Raw genomic sequence first — 15,545 nt, forward strand, 5'->3', positions numbered from 1 at the left:
TGTTTTTTTCTGTCAAGAGTGCTATATTTGGGTTTGTTTTGTTTGAATGTTAGGGGGTGACCTAATAGAAAGCTATTTTGACACTTAACAGTTTATTCTGCAGATGTTATTCCTGGCTGTTTTGGTTCTTTGTAGTATTAGTCTTCAGGGTCATAGTTAGGCAATATTTAATCTCAAGATATTTGTGAGTGTTCCACTGTCAAATGTGAAAGTTTGGAAGTTTTGCCATGTCATCTCCCAGACCAGAAATTCATGTTATTAAGATTAGAGTAAGTAATATTTTCAGCAATTCCTGGGAATTTACGTAATTGTAATGCTTTTTTAGGTGTGCCAAAAGGTTGAAGCCTCTGGGTTTGAATTCACCAGCTTGGTATTTTCAGTCTCCTTCCCACCACAACTATCTGTAAGAGAGGTAAGGTCATTTGCATGCATAAAACTATATGTGAAGTGCATGCTAGGAATTTCTCAAAAAATGGGAATGTAGAAATATTCCTTACTCTATTATATTTTTTACATTTTGTGTACTTATTGAAGGATTGAAGCAATTTATAGCTGCTTAATAAATACTTGTTGAGTGAGTGAATGACAAAAGGAATTAGTTTTGTTCCTAGGACAGCCATCTTTTTTAAAGTCCCTCAATCGGTTGCAGACATTCATTATTAGCTCCATGTGAGGCATGATGGTCAGAGAAAGACATTTGACTAGGTTTCCAGAGATCTTTTGAGGTGGATATGTGCACTTTAGAATAGTCCTAGAATAGAGTCGTTTCAATTATGATGAGCCTTATTCTCTCTGGAGTAAAATATAAAAAGATGGCGTATCTTCCAGTCAATGATAAAAGGGAGAGAATTGGCCTTATTTTTTAAAACTGTTTTCTTTGTTAATTGAAAAAAAATTCATTGCTGTATTATTCTTATGTGTCAAAACTGACATGAAAACATAACATTTTGCTAATATTGTTAAATGAAGTATAGTGAGAAACTTCTGTAATCTTAAATTACAACCATGGGTTCTAAGCATATTCGTTTATATTTATGAGATGTCTTTCCCCTAAGAAACCTACAGTATCACCAGAACATTACATCGTAAACCCTCACTTTCTTTGGGTGAGCATGTTTATTAGCCCTAAATAAGCTGAAGATCGTTGAAGCTGGATAGAATGATAAAGAAGAGCCAGGAAGTGAAAAAGGGTAGGATGATTTTATATAGTATCTGTGTTGCTGACAAGATAACTGAGCAAATGGAAGAATAAAGATGATGATGATGATGATATACTGGGTTTATAAACACTTAATTTTCTAGTCAATCATCAAAGCATTTCTCACTGATGTGTCATCTTCTGGTCCAATTTTGGTACAGAGAAACAGACTTCCAAAAGCTAAGTGACTCTCACTTTAGTGAGAGTTTTGAGAAACAAATAGGAATAAGAAGTATATTTTCTGAATGTGGTTATATATCTTACCATCAAACCTTTCCTCTCAAAGCTTATATTTATATATTTCCATAACCCTCAGAACCTGTGAATCAAAGTTTATATTTTTACACTAAGATTCATATTATCCATTTTATCACTTATTTGATGATTTTAACAATATTAGCTTAATGTTACTATTCATAAGGTATTTCTATTCCATATTAGAAACAGAAGATACTGTTTTTGTTTGTTTGTGTTTTTGTGATGGAGTTTCACTCTTGTTGCCCAGGCTCGAGTACAATGGCGCCCTCTCAGCTCACTGCAACCTCTGCCTCCCGGGTTCAAGTGATTCTCCTGCCTCAGGCTCCCAAGTAGCTGGGCTTACGGGGATGCGTCACCACGCCAGCTAATTTTTTTTGTATTTTTAGTGGAGACGGGGTTTCTCTACGTTGATCAGGCTGGTCTCGGACACCTGACCTCAGATGATCCGCCCGCCTCAGCTTCCCAAAGTGCTGGGATTACAGGCGTGAGCCACCGTGCTTGGCCAGAAGATACTGTTTTTAAAAATAGAATTATTCTGCTTAAACTCTACTTTTCATAACTGATTTTAACCAGAAAACTATTTAGTAGAAATATGTAACTGTTCTAATTATTGAAGAATTAATATGTTTCCATAGTTTAATGTGCTATGTTTTATTGTTTTATTTGTAGTAATGAGTAATGTATTTTTACCTATTCATTTCCTAAGAATAATAGTTCAAGTAATTACAGTTTTATATGCAGTATACTCTTTTCACATCCCAGGTTTCTTCAGAAAATTATGTTTGTGGTTCAGTTTGTTATTTTCTGTTATTATTGTGTTACTTTCTTTTTTTTTTTTTTTTTGAGACAGAGTCTCGCTCTGTCACCCAGTCTAGAGTACAGTGGCATAATCTTGGCTCACTGCAAGCTCCGCCTTCTGGGTTCATGCCATTCTCCTGCCTCAGCCTCCCGAGTCGCTGTGACTACAGGCACCCGCCACCATGCCCGGCTAATTTTTTGTATTTTTTAGTAGAAATGGGGTTTCACCGTGTTAACCAGGATGGTCCTGATCGTCTGACCTCGTGATCTGTTGGCCTCGGCCTCCCAGAGTGCTGGGATTACAGGCGTGAGCCACCGCGCCTGGCCATATGTTACATTCTTTTATTGCCATCTTTTATTACTTCTTTGGAATTGAGATATGCTGTGCAAGCCAGGCTGTATATAAATTGCTTTTTAAACCACTTATTTGTTACACATCTCAATTTGAACTAGTTACACATATCTTCAGAATATTCTGCATTTTGAATATAAATTCTGTGATTTCTCTAGTGCCATGTTCTACATATATGGCTTTCAACTTAGACCTTGTAAATATCTCTACCTTAGAACTTCTTTGTCTGTTTGTAGAACAAACATCAATATACTATCCATAAAATTGATATATGTCAATTATCTCATAATTCACACTAGAATATACAATTGAGTCCATTTGAATGATTTGGTTTTTTCCACTTCTAAGAAGTAGATGATCACAGATCTATTTAAAGCAACAATATTTTATCAATATGGTGGTATTTATTATATTCCTGCTTACAAAAGAAATAAGGGGTGGCCTCAAGTAAAGTTTTTTTTTTTTAATTAAACGGCCAGTCGCAGTAGCTCATGCCTGTAATCCCAGCACTTTGGGAGGCTGAGGTGAGAGGATCTCTTGAGTTCAGTTGAAGACCAACCTGGGCAACACAGTGAGAGTCTGTCTCTACAAAAAAATTTAAAAATTAGCTAGGTGTGGTGATGCATATCTGTAGTCCCAGCTATCCTGGAGGGCAAGGTGGGAGGCTTGCTTGGGCCTGGGGGGTTGAAGCTGCATTGAGCCATGATCACACCACTGTACTCTAGCCTGGGTGACAGAGCGAGGCCCTGTCTCAAAAAAAAAAATTAAGCAATAAAATTTGCATTAACGCATCTATATTCCTGGTTATACTAATCCTTTTCTGATGATAGCATTTTTTTTTTTTTTTTTTTTTTTTTTTTTTTTTTTTTTTTTTTGAGACAAGGTCTTGTTCTGTCAGCCAGGCTGGAGTGCAGTGGTGCAGTCTTGGCCCACTGCAGCCTCCGCCTCCCAAGTTCAAGCCATTTTCCTGCCTCAGCCTCACAAGTAGCTGGCATTACAGGCATGTGCCACCACACCCAACTAATTTCTGTATGGGGTTTCACCATGTTGGTCAGGCTGGTCTTGACCTCCTGATCTCAAGTGATCCACTTGCCTCAGCCTCCCAAAGTTCTGGGATTACAGGTGTGAGCCACCTCTCCTGGCCCCAGTAGTTATTATTTATCATCATTATAAAAGCATTAATTTAAAAGCTTAGAAAGAAAAGTCTGTATTTTTGTTCATAGTATAATAATCATTTTCCACTGAGTTCGGGAGAATATGGAAGCAGGATGGAGTATATGTCCGAAATGTGTTTTCTTAGAAGGAACTAGCTAATCAACCAGAACAGTTTTAAACTGAATACTACTAAAGAGGAGAAGCATAAGCAGAATTTGAGATTATAAGAGAGTAATAAATACCTTACGACTGTCATGGTGACTTTCTGGGTTTGGTTTTATCATTTGAATGTAATAATGGAAGGATAAATCCTTCTTATAAGGCTCAGATTTGTTAAGGGGAAAGATGTAATAGCGTGATATGGCAAGAAATTATGTACCTGCACTGAGATTTGAGATCCTGAGAGTGATCTCACGGTGGTACCTGTGGTCCCAGCAACTGGGGAGACTGAGGTGGGAGGATCACTGTAGCCCAGGAGGCGGAGGTTGCAGTGAGCTGCGATTGTACCACTGCACTCCCACTCCAGCCTGGAACAAAGTAAGATCCTGTCTCAAAAAACAAAACACAACACAACAAAACAAAATAGGATAGATAGAGTAGTAGAAGTATACTGTATAATATCTGGCCAAGGGGAGGATTGATTAATTGCAGATACAAAATAATCACAAAGGCTAATGAATACAGTGGTGTGAGGGACTCTCAGTGTCTGGGTACATGATGGAAATCATGTTTAACTAAAAGTGTGTTATCTGTTATCTGACAACTTTTGGATTGGAACTGTTTCTTTTCCTAAAGTAGTGGTTCTCTAATATGCATGAGACTCACTTGGAGAGTTTCCCAGGCCCCATTCCCAGAGATGCTAATACAGTAGGTCAGGTGAGACTCATGAATTTGCATTTCTAACAAGCTCATAGGTAATGCTGGTGCTATTACAACAACACTCTGAGAACCATTTTCCTAAAGGATGGTGGGGCAACTAATCTAGTCCTAAATGAAAAATTGGTAGCCTTTTAAATTTGTATTCCTGAAGGATGGGAAGAAGAGGCATAAGTAGAATATATCCTAAGCTTCTGATAGGTGTATTTCAAACACTACAAAGAAAAGGCAAAGAAAAATGGCATAGGATTCTGTGCTGGAAGATAAAAGGATTGAGAGCATCAAACAAAGTGCAATTCACATTTTAATTCAAACCAAACTATCTCAATGAATAAAAAAAAGGTTGGGGGAAAATACATCTCAATGAATAAGAAATAGGGATCTCTTTCTGTCTCTACCTCTGTTTTTACACAAAGGCTTGTATTTAGATATATTTATTTGACATTTTAGTTTGGCCTATGAACCCTGTGTACCTGTCATCCAACTCCAACAGTTAAATTTTTTGCCAATCTGGGATCAATTTCAAAAGAAGTACAGGAAAGGTCAAGTCAAATTAATGCAAATGAAAGAGGATGACTTGGCTGGGTGTTGGCTCATGCCTATAATCCCAGCACTTTGGGAGGCTGAGGTGGGTGGATCACCTGAGGTCAGGAGTTCGAGACCAGCCTAGCCAACATAGTAAAATCCCGTCTCTACTAAAAATACAAAAATTAGCCGGGTGTGGTGGTGTGCACCTGTAGTCCCAGCTATTCAGGAGGCTGAGGCAGGATAATCATTTGAACTTGGGAGGCAGAGGCTGCAGTGAGCCGAGATTGTGCCACTGTACTCTATCCTGGGGAGACTACATCTCAAAACAAAAAAACAAAAAAAAGAAAGAGGTGGCTTATGGCTTATGTCTATAAGAACAGCAACCAGAAAACTGAAGCTACTAATGAATAGAAGCTTTCAAGAATTGCTAAGGAAGATTTGTGGACTTAAAGTTATGTTCAGAGCAAGAAAAAGATGAAAAGGATGGATAGATCTGCTATTTGGAACTGATATAGAGAAAGCAGGACTCTGAAAAATCCTGTTTTGCTTCTGTGCTTTATGTCGAGGAAAATGATCTTCCTTCCAAAAAGAGGTAGACTGGTCATTGGTAAGGGAGAATGAATGCTCCACATGGTGAAGCGTTTCAAGATGGGTTCAGGTGTTTAGACCTGGGTGCATTACATTCCAGTATAGCTTCAGAAAGAACTTGCAGCTGTTCCTGATTTTTGAGGGCTTTTAACCCATTTATGCTGGAGGTTGCAAATTTTTTTGGTGAAAAATCAGACCTTGGTGATGACCTTGAGCAGTAGGATATAAATATCTCCCACAAGCTTAGCGTTCTAATAATGGAACACTAGGGAAATGGGTTAAAAATAGCAGATTTTACAAATGACTGGAGACAGATAAAGGCAGTTGCAATTTTCCAAAGGGGAAGAAAGTTGGCCACAGAGGTCAGGATAAGAGGGAGATGTGATTATAAAATAATGGTAAGAGAGATGTAACATTTATTCTGAAGCTGGAGGAAGGGAGCCATGAGCCAAGGAATGCGGATGTTCTTTTGAAGCTAGAAAAGCCTAGGAAACAGATTTATTACTTACAGCCTCCAGAAGGGAACACAGCCCTGCTGGCACCTTGATTTTAACCCAGTGAGACCTGTGTCAGACCTGGGACCTGAAGATAATAAATTGGTGTTGTTTTAAACCACTAAATTTGTGATAACTTGTTATAGAAGCAATAGAAAATGAATGCACATTTAGAGGATTTAGTGCATTCAGGTGGTGGGGCCATCTGAAACCTGGTCACAGGATCCACTGCTGAAGGAGCTTGGGTTATTTAATTTGGAGAATAGATGATGCAGTGGGATGAGTTTGCTTTCCTTAAATATTTGAGGGGCTTCCTTATAAAAGAGGAATTAGATTGCTGCAAGAATAGAATCAAGAGCTATTAAGAATTAATAATTATCCAGAACAGGATAGATTGTTTCCAGAGACTTCCCGTCACTAGGGTGTTTAAGCCAAGGCTGGAAAATACGATTGTCCCTTGATAGCCATAGGGGGTTGGTTCCAGGACCCCCGAGCCCCTCACAGATACCAAAATCCACAGATGCTTAAGTTTCTCATATAAAATGGTATACTATTTGCATATAACTTACACACATCCTCTTATATATACTTTAAATCATCTCAAGATTACTTATATAATACAATGTGGGGCCGGGCGCAGTGGCTCACGACTGTAATCCCAGCACTTTGGGAGGCTGAGGTGGGCAGATCACGAGGTCAGGAGATCGAGACCATCCTGGCTAACATGGTGAAACCCCATCTCTATTAAAAATATAAAACGAAATTAGCCGGGCATGGTGGCAGGTGCCTGTAGTCCCAGCTACTAGGGAGGCTGAGGCAGGAGAATGGCATGAACCTGGGAGGCGGAGCTTGCACCACTGCATTCCAGCCTGGGCGACAGAGCGAGACTCCGTCTCAACAACAACAACAACAACAAATAATAATAATAATAATACAATGTGGATGCTATGTAAATAGTCGTTATGCTACATTATTTGGGGAATAATCACAGGAAAAAGTCTGTACCTGTTCAGTACAGATCCTTTTTTCCCCCAAATGTTTTCTATCCAGGATTGATTGAATCCATAGATGCAGGATCCATAGATACAGAGTGCCAATGTACTTGGCCAAGATACATAGAAAGTGTGCACTATATAGTTGGTTAGACTAGAGATCTTAAGCCTTTTCAACTCTAAGATTCTGTATAGTTTTAACAAAAATACTTATTACAGTGTTTATGTATTTGAGACGGGGTCTCACTCTGTCACCCAGGCTGGAGTGCAGTGGTATGATCACAGCTCACTGCAGCCTTGACCTCTTAGGTTCAAGTGATCCTCCTGCCTAACCTTCCTGAGTAACTGAGACCACAGGTGCATACCACTATGCCCAGCTAACTTATTTTTTATTTTTTTTAGAGATGGGGTCTCCCTATGTTGCCAAGGCTGGTCTTGAACTCCTGGGCTCAAGTGATCCTTCTGGTGTGGCCTCCCAAAGTGCTAGTGTTACAGGCCACTGCACCTGGCCCCATAGTGGTTATTTTATATTCATAATTGATTCCTCTAAACTTCTGCATCATAATGCCACACAAAAACTATAGAATGAATGTCTCAGACATATGCTAATATTAGGTTAAATTTGTATTTATGGGAAAAGATTCCATTAAGTCCTTTTAAAAGCTGAATGCTTTTCAGTTTTATTAGGGTCATCTTTACTAGTTGAGTCCAGTAGAGGGCAATATTGTACTATCACTTTGGTTTATTGGTCCCTTTTCATGGGTAGGGTATGGGAAACAGTTTGCTTAGTCCATTGACTTTAAATGTGTATATTGTCTTTTAAGTGTTACTTGGATGAAACACTTCTCAATATGCAACTTGATATGGTTGGAGTTTTGTCAGATCAAAACCTTTCCCTATCATTTATTACACTTTATAATTTCATACTTTGCAGTAAGTACTACAAATTATACACGACCCTAGAAAATTAGCTAAGAATAAAAGCAGTACCATTTCTACCCATCCAAGTACTAACCAGGCCCGACTCTGTTTAGCTTTTGAGATCATGCGAGATCAGGCACATTCAGGGTGGTATGGCCACAGACGGCAGTACAATTTCTGTAGCAGCATTTTTTTATTTTAAGAAATTGTCTTCTTTCTTTTTTTTTGAGATGAAATCTCACTGTCACCCAGACTGGAGTGCAGTGGCGTGATCTCGGCTCACCGAAACCTCCGCCCCCCAGGTTCAAGCGATTCTCCTGCTTCAGCCTCCCTGAGTAGCTGGGACTACAGGCATGTGCCACCACGCCTGGCTAATTTTTGTATTTTTAGTAGAGACGAGGTTTCATCTTGTTGGCCAGGCTGGTCTTGAACTCCTGACAGGTGATACATCTGCCTCGGCCTCCCAAAGTGCTGGAATTACAGGCATAAGCCACTGTGCCTGCCTGAAATTCTTTTTAAATTCTGAAAAATGGATATTCAAATGGCTTTGGATTTTTACTTAAATCTGTGGATTCTTAACTAATTTAGGATTATTGATCTCATTCAGAATCTGAAGAAAGCAGTGAATTCCTTTGTTCTAAAAATGCACATACTAAACGTTTTGTATGTATTTACAGAGGCTTCTTAAACTCTCAGGCCATTAGTCCTAGAATCTTTTTTAATTGGTAATTTCCTTTCTATTATTGATTGATGTTCTTTTTCTAAAGGACTATATTTTTTCTAATTATGTTTAGCTCATAAATAGAATGTGACAAAATTCTCTTAACTTCAAGTATAGAGAGCTATATATATATTGTGTGTGCAGGCATGAGCTGGCTGTCTTTGTTCATTAACTCAACTTTTCTGATTTAGCATGTGTATTTTCTGCTTTTTGTCCATTTGTGCATGGCTTCTCCATTTTTATTTTGTATGACAGGCACTCTTCCTAAATCTGTGTATGTTCTCTTTCACCTACCATTTAAGACCAACCCTAGGTCCACTTCATTCAATAAACCTTTTCTGAGCTTACTAAGGAGTTTTTAGAATTTATAGCTCCTATTTTGGTTAGATTAGTTTAGAACTCCCTTCAATTACTATATGGTCCACTTATCCATGCAAAGCAAGTTTGATTCCTCTAAACTTCTACAGCATAATGCCACACAAAACTACTATAGAATGAATGTCCCAGACGTATGCTAATATTAGGCCAAACTTGCATTTATGGGAAAAGAGAGAACATTCCACTAAGTCCTTTTTTTTTTTTTTTTGAGACAGAGTCTCGCTCTGTCCCCAGGCTGGAGTGCAATGCCGCGATCTCGGCTCACTGCAATCTCCGCCTCCTGGGTTCACGCCATTCTCCTGCCTCAGCCTCCTGAGTAGCTGGGACTACAGGCGCCCGCCACCACACCCAGCTAATTTTTTGTATTTTTAGTAGAGACGAGGTTTCACCGTGTTAGCCAGAATGATCTCGATCTCCTGACCTCGTGATCCGCCTGCCTCGGCCTCCCAAAGTGCTGGGAGTACAGGCGTGAGCCAACGCGCGCAGCCCCACTAAGTCCTTTTAAAAGTTAAATGCTTTTGAGTCTTAGTTCTTTTAGGGACTGCCCCTTAAGGATCTTTCAATAGACTTTTCATGAGAGGGTTGGGAAGTGTATAGTAACCTTGCTAGTTTTAGGTACGCAGGCTGCCACTTTTAAAACCATTAATAGGAAATGAGTGTGTTCATGCAGCAATCCACCCTATCTTATGAAAGGTAACTCCAAGAACTTGCTTCTGTGAATATAACATTGGTGTATGAAAGTCTGTGTTATTATAATCATGGAATCATAGATGTATATGAGACCTTGGTGATCGACTAGAACAGGACTCCCCAGCTTTTTATGGCACTTATTGAAAAAGTCAATGTATATATGGTTGTGATTTGTCAGAGTCTCAGCTAGGCTACCACCCAAGTGTAAACCTGTTTATACCTATTGGGAATGTCTGATTGAGAGTCCAGGAGTCTCCAACCTTTGTGTATAAGGGATCCCCCTTTAATATCTGAGAGTTAATGGGTAGTATCTGTAGATTGGAAAGAAGATATGCTATGCTTGGGTAATTTTTTTCAGCTTCACAGATTGAGACCACTTCAGTAGTCATCACACTCATCCCTACTTAAAGAGGAGAAAACCAGGGCTTGTAGAGGTTATGTGATTTGCCCAATGTGTCCCATTTATTGGAATCTGGATATGCCTCCCTGCTTCATGCTGCTGTTGCTTTTTAAGTTTTTTTTTTTTTTTTAAACCACACCATCTCTACATCTTGTATATTTTTGTATGTTTTATTTACCTGACTACCTTGGTTCCATGGGTATTACCTTTTCTTAACTACATACCCTATTAAGCCATACACTCATGAACATCACTAAAGGTCAGAGGATCACCAGAGTGATGAATCCAGGCAGAGCTGCTGTGTTTAGGAGAACGTAAGACTAGACATGGGTGCAGGTTTAGGACTCTGTTATGTGATACATCACTAGGATGTGTTCTGAGGGAGAAAGAATGAGTGACATGTGATTAGTCAAGGTCTATATAGAACCCAAGCCCTGGTTGGCCTGTATAATCAGAAGTCCAACTATCAAAGAGTCAAAGCAGATACTGAAGGGATCTAATAGCTCATTATTGGGGTACTGGCACAAGAAGCCCAATAGATAAAGCACCCAATCCCTGAGGTCACTGTGGCATGCAGCAAGGAGGAACAAATCACATTCCTGTGAGTAGGAAGCCATAGTCAAGCAGGTCTAGAAGCAAGCCTAATTCTAAAGACCACCACAGTAATATAATGTATATTGGATTCAGGATTGCAGTTGGAGATTATTCAGACATATGTTTAAATGCTTAAAGATGCATCTCTTTATGGCATTGCCTTTTCCTTGACCTGAACCCAGCTAAGTATAATGGAGGAGGAGGCAAGGAAGAAAAGAAGTTGCTGTGGCTCATCTAGCGTGTAGGTAATTGAGGGAGACCAGATGCATTAAGAACATGAGGTAGCCTCAAATATTTGAAGTTTCTTTTAAAAATTTGTATGGTCTTATTCTTGTGAATTGTCACATTTGGCATCTTTAAAATTTACAGTAAGAAATGGTAATATAGCAGAATAAAAAAGAATACAAGAGGAAACACATCCTTTTTCTTCAAAATGCTTTCCCTGTGAAATGGAACATATTAGCACATTGCTACCTTCTAACTGTAGAGATCATTATTAAACTATTTTTCCTCCATTAATTTTTAGGACCGTGTGGCTTAGTAGATTAAGTTGCTGAAAAAGGGAACTTCTAGTTTAGACTCTTGCCTAGTTCAGGTCTAGGTTTTTCTTGTTGCATAGAATTGTCCTTTTTTCTGATACCACCACTGTGTTTTATACCTAGTAATTCTAGCTTACTAAGATATGATTGTTTTTGAAAAATTATTCATAAAAATAACAAATATATGTGTATGTATGCATATGTATATAAAGCAACTGTTTATATGTAAAACAGCCACACCACCATAATATGTAGTTATTTTTTAGGAGCGGCAAGATAAAACCCCTTTCTTAGGGAAACAAGCCACCAACAGTTATTTAATATTTTCATGGCAGAGTATGCTGCATGTGCTCTTTCATTTAATAATCACAACTCCTTAAAGTAGGTGGTGTTATCGTCTCAATTTTACAGATGATGAAATTGAAGCTGAAGGTCACATTGCTGATAAATAGCAGAGCTAGGATTTGAACTCTGATCTATTAAACTCCAAAGTTTATGCTTTTTTTTTTTGAGACGGAGTTTCACTGTGTCACCCGTGCTATAGTGCAGTGGTGCGATCTCGGCTCACTGCTGTTGGGGTCCGCGTGTTTCCTAAACAAAGGAATGAACACACAATGTGTTGTCTTGTGTGTTCATTCCTTTGTTTAGGAAACACGCGGACCCCAACAACTGGCGCAGCGAGCAGGGTCCGTGGCTCCAAGAGAGCAAGGAACCGGAGGGGGAGCACCCCGGGTTTGTAAGTAAAACAAAAAAAGGGGGACCCTCGGGAAAATTATAGGGAATTCCACCTCTCTGGCCTCAGAATATTTACGGCTATTTCAAGAACTGTTGCTGTCTATAGGAGTAGAAGTGAAAGAAAAAGACTTTGAAGCGATTGTTTGCCCATGTTGAACAACATTGTTACTGGTTTCAGTATCAGACTAAAGTGCAGCTGAATCGGAGAGAATGGTTACAGGTAGTAAAAGCTTTGCTTAGAGCTCACCAGTTAGGGGATACTATGCCTCTAAATTTGTGGACCTTGTGTAACTCTGTCACTCAGGCATTAGAGTTACTTGAGACTGATTCAGAGTGTGGTGATGTAGCCACAGGAGGAAAGGCATCTGAGGATTTGGGAAAAAATAAATCTGAAATGGAGCCCATTTATGCCAGAGTAATAGAGGATGGGGGGGTAGCAAAAGGGGGAGAAGAGGAAGAGCCAGCTCTTCCTTCTTCTAAGGGGAATTCTGACATGCAGCATACTATGGGAATGCTTCAACAGATATTACAGATACATTCTTCTAATTCACCTTTGCGAGCTTTCCCTGTTTCTTTTCCTTCTGCCCTGTTAGAAGAGGATTTTCCAGTGCCTCCAACCCCCCAGCTTCCTTACCTTTGTCTGGCAAAGTTTTCTCAGTGCCTTTCCCGCCATTGGGGGAGGGAGAAAAGGAAAAGATAAGAAAATTTAAGGAGCTGGATCTGTTTCCAATTATTCGTGCTTCTTTTGCTCCTAATGCTCAGTTTCCAAATGGTGGCAATAATGTCCAATTTAATGCCTTACAATTTAAATTTTTAAAAGAAATAAAAGCTGCCATTTCTAACTATGGACCTCAATCTCCTTTTATCCTTGGTCTTCTTGATGCTTTTTCATCAGAAAATTTGATGATTCCTATAGACTGGGAGACTTTGGGGAAGGCTTTTCTTGATCGTTCTCAGTGGTTACAATTGCACAGCTGGTGGATGGACAAGGCACATGTACAGGCTAGAAAAAATGCTACGTGTGATCCCCCAGGACCCACTGAGGAACAACTCACAGGCATGGGCCAGTATGCTACTCTTAATGCTCAGGCTGGCCTAGATGATGTCGCCCTTACTCAAATCAAGACTTTGTTTTTAAGGGCCTGGAACAAGGTAGAGATAGCAGAAAAATCTTCCCTTTCCTTTGTGAAGATTTTACAGGGCACAAATGAACCATATCCAGATTTCGTAGCCCGTTTTCAGGATGCTGTCTTAAAAACTGTGGGTGTTGGCCCTGCTTCAAAAATTTTGTTACAAACATTGTCTTTTGAATATGCTAATGCTGACTGTCAAAAATTGTTAAAACCGTTAAAAGCCAGTGGGGCCAATTTAGATAAATATATTAAAACTTGTGCTGGTGTTGGAGGGGCTATTTATAATGCTCAATTATTTGCTGGAGCTTTGTCTAAAGCCTTAAAAGGAAATAACAAACAAGGTGTTTGCTTTCAGTGTGGTAAACCTGGACATTTCAAAAAAGAATGTCGTAAAAAATTGAACACTTTTATTCCTCAAGGCAGAAAGCTGCCTTCAGAGGTGTACAAATGTTGTGGTAAAGGTTGACATTAGACAAATGAATGTCGTTCCAAAACTGGTAAAAGTGGAAATTTACTGTCTCCTCTTCCGGGAAACGGGAGCCGGGGCCCACAGGCTTGGGGCCCCAACAATTACAATACAAGTCTACTACAATACCCAGTAAGCAATGGCCTACAACATCAAGGAATGAATTCAAGTCCTCCTTAAGGATCCCACACCTTACCCCAGTTTCTCAGCTCTATGCGGCAACTAAGCAGAGCGCCGCTGCTGACTTAGCTATTACTCAGCCTTATACCTTGTCTCCCAATAGAGGAGTATATAAATTAGCTGTTAGAGTGTGTGGCCCTTTGCCAAAAGGACATGTAGGACTTTTGTTAGGTCAAAATAACAGTGCTATACAGGGGTTAATGGTGATTCCAGGAATCATTGATCCTGATGTTACTAATAAAATTCTTATTATGATACAAGTCTCACAATTTATACGCCTAGAGGCAGGGGAGCGTATTGCACAATTACTTTTATTGCCTTTTTTTTTTTTTCCCGTTCCTATCTAGAGAGGTATCTCGACAGGGAGGGTTTGGTAACACAGAAAAAATTGTTTTTTGGGAAACTTTAGTTTCTAATCAAAAGCCCTTATGTTCATTGCACATTAATGAAATAGTTTTTAAAGGGTTAATTGATACGGAGTTGGATGTATCTATCATTTGTTTAAATTAGTGGCCTATACAATGGAAAAAAAAGATAAGTTTCAGTTATACTCACTGGCCTGGGTACTGCTTCTGTGGTTTATCAAAACGTAAAACCTTTAACCTGTGTCGGTCCTAAAGGTCAACAAGGTCAAGCGTTTTTTTTTATATTGTTCCTATCAATATTAATCTTTGGGGACAAGATCTTTCACAACAATTTGGTGCTTTTTTAAACATTCCTCATATTTCCTCAGCTGCCAAAAATATGATGTTCAAAATGGGCTACAATCCTTTAAACTCATAGCCACTGTTCACCAGCCTCAAGTTTTATAATTAAAGTGAAAAACTACCGCTCCTGTTTAGGTGAAACAGTGGCCATTATCTAAAGAAAAACTTAGGGCTTTAAAAGAGTAAGTCAAAAAACAAATGGCCGAGGGGCATATAAAGCCAAGTACTTCTGCATGGAATTCCCCTGTCTTTGTCATGTTAAAAAAATAATAATTAAAAAAATAAAAAATAAAAAATAAAAATAAAAATAAATTTAAAAAAGTGAAAAATGGCGTTTATTAACTAATCTTAAAACTATAAATGTTTACATTCAACCTAGGGAAAGTTTACAGCCTGGTCTTCCTAATCCTGCCCTTATCCCACAAAGTTAAAAATTAATGGTCATAGATCTCAAAAATTGTTTTTTCTCTATTCCATTACCACCTCAACATTGTAAAAAGTTTGCCTTTACTATTCCTAAATATAATAATAGACAGCCCATTCAAAAGCGTCATCCTTCTGTTCTTTTATATCATTATATGGATGACATTCTTCTTGCTGCACCCACCAGAAAAAAGCAGCAAGATGCTTTTGCATCATTACAAACTCAGCTTTCTTTCTACTCACTTAATATTGCCCCAGAAAAAATTCAAGTGGATTTTCCTATTCAATATTTAGGTTATACCTTGGGAGCACGAAATATTCGACCCCAAAAAATTCAAATTCGACGTGATCATTTAAAAACATTAAATGACTTTCAAAAGCTTTTAGGAGACATTAATTGGATGCGTCCTGTTTTAGGA

General features: G+C 38.9%; 1 protein-coding gene across 5 annotated transcripts in view; it reads left to right on the forward strand.

Moving 5' to 3' along the window:
• Positions 1–15,545, forward strand: part of PUS10 (pseudouridine synthase 10) — an 84,948-nt gene that overhangs the window by 9,163 nt on the left and 60,240 nt on the right. For all 5 annotated transcript variants that reach the window (XM_050753495.1, XM_050753491.1, XM_050753492.1 and 2 more), the window contains exon 4: positions 326–412. In XM_050753495.1, the coding sequence (XP_050609452.1) occupies positions 326–412 (87 nt within the window). The remainder of the gene's footprint in view (positions 1–325; positions 413–15,545) is intronic.

This window comes from Macaca thibetana, chromosome 13 (genome assembly GCF_024542745.1).
Source record: "Macaca thibetana thibetana isolate TM-01 chromosome 13, ASM2454274v1, whole genome shotgun sequence".
NCBI classification, from domain to species: Eukaryota; Metazoa; Chordata; class Mammalia; order Primates; family Cercopithecidae; genus Macaca; species Macaca thibetana.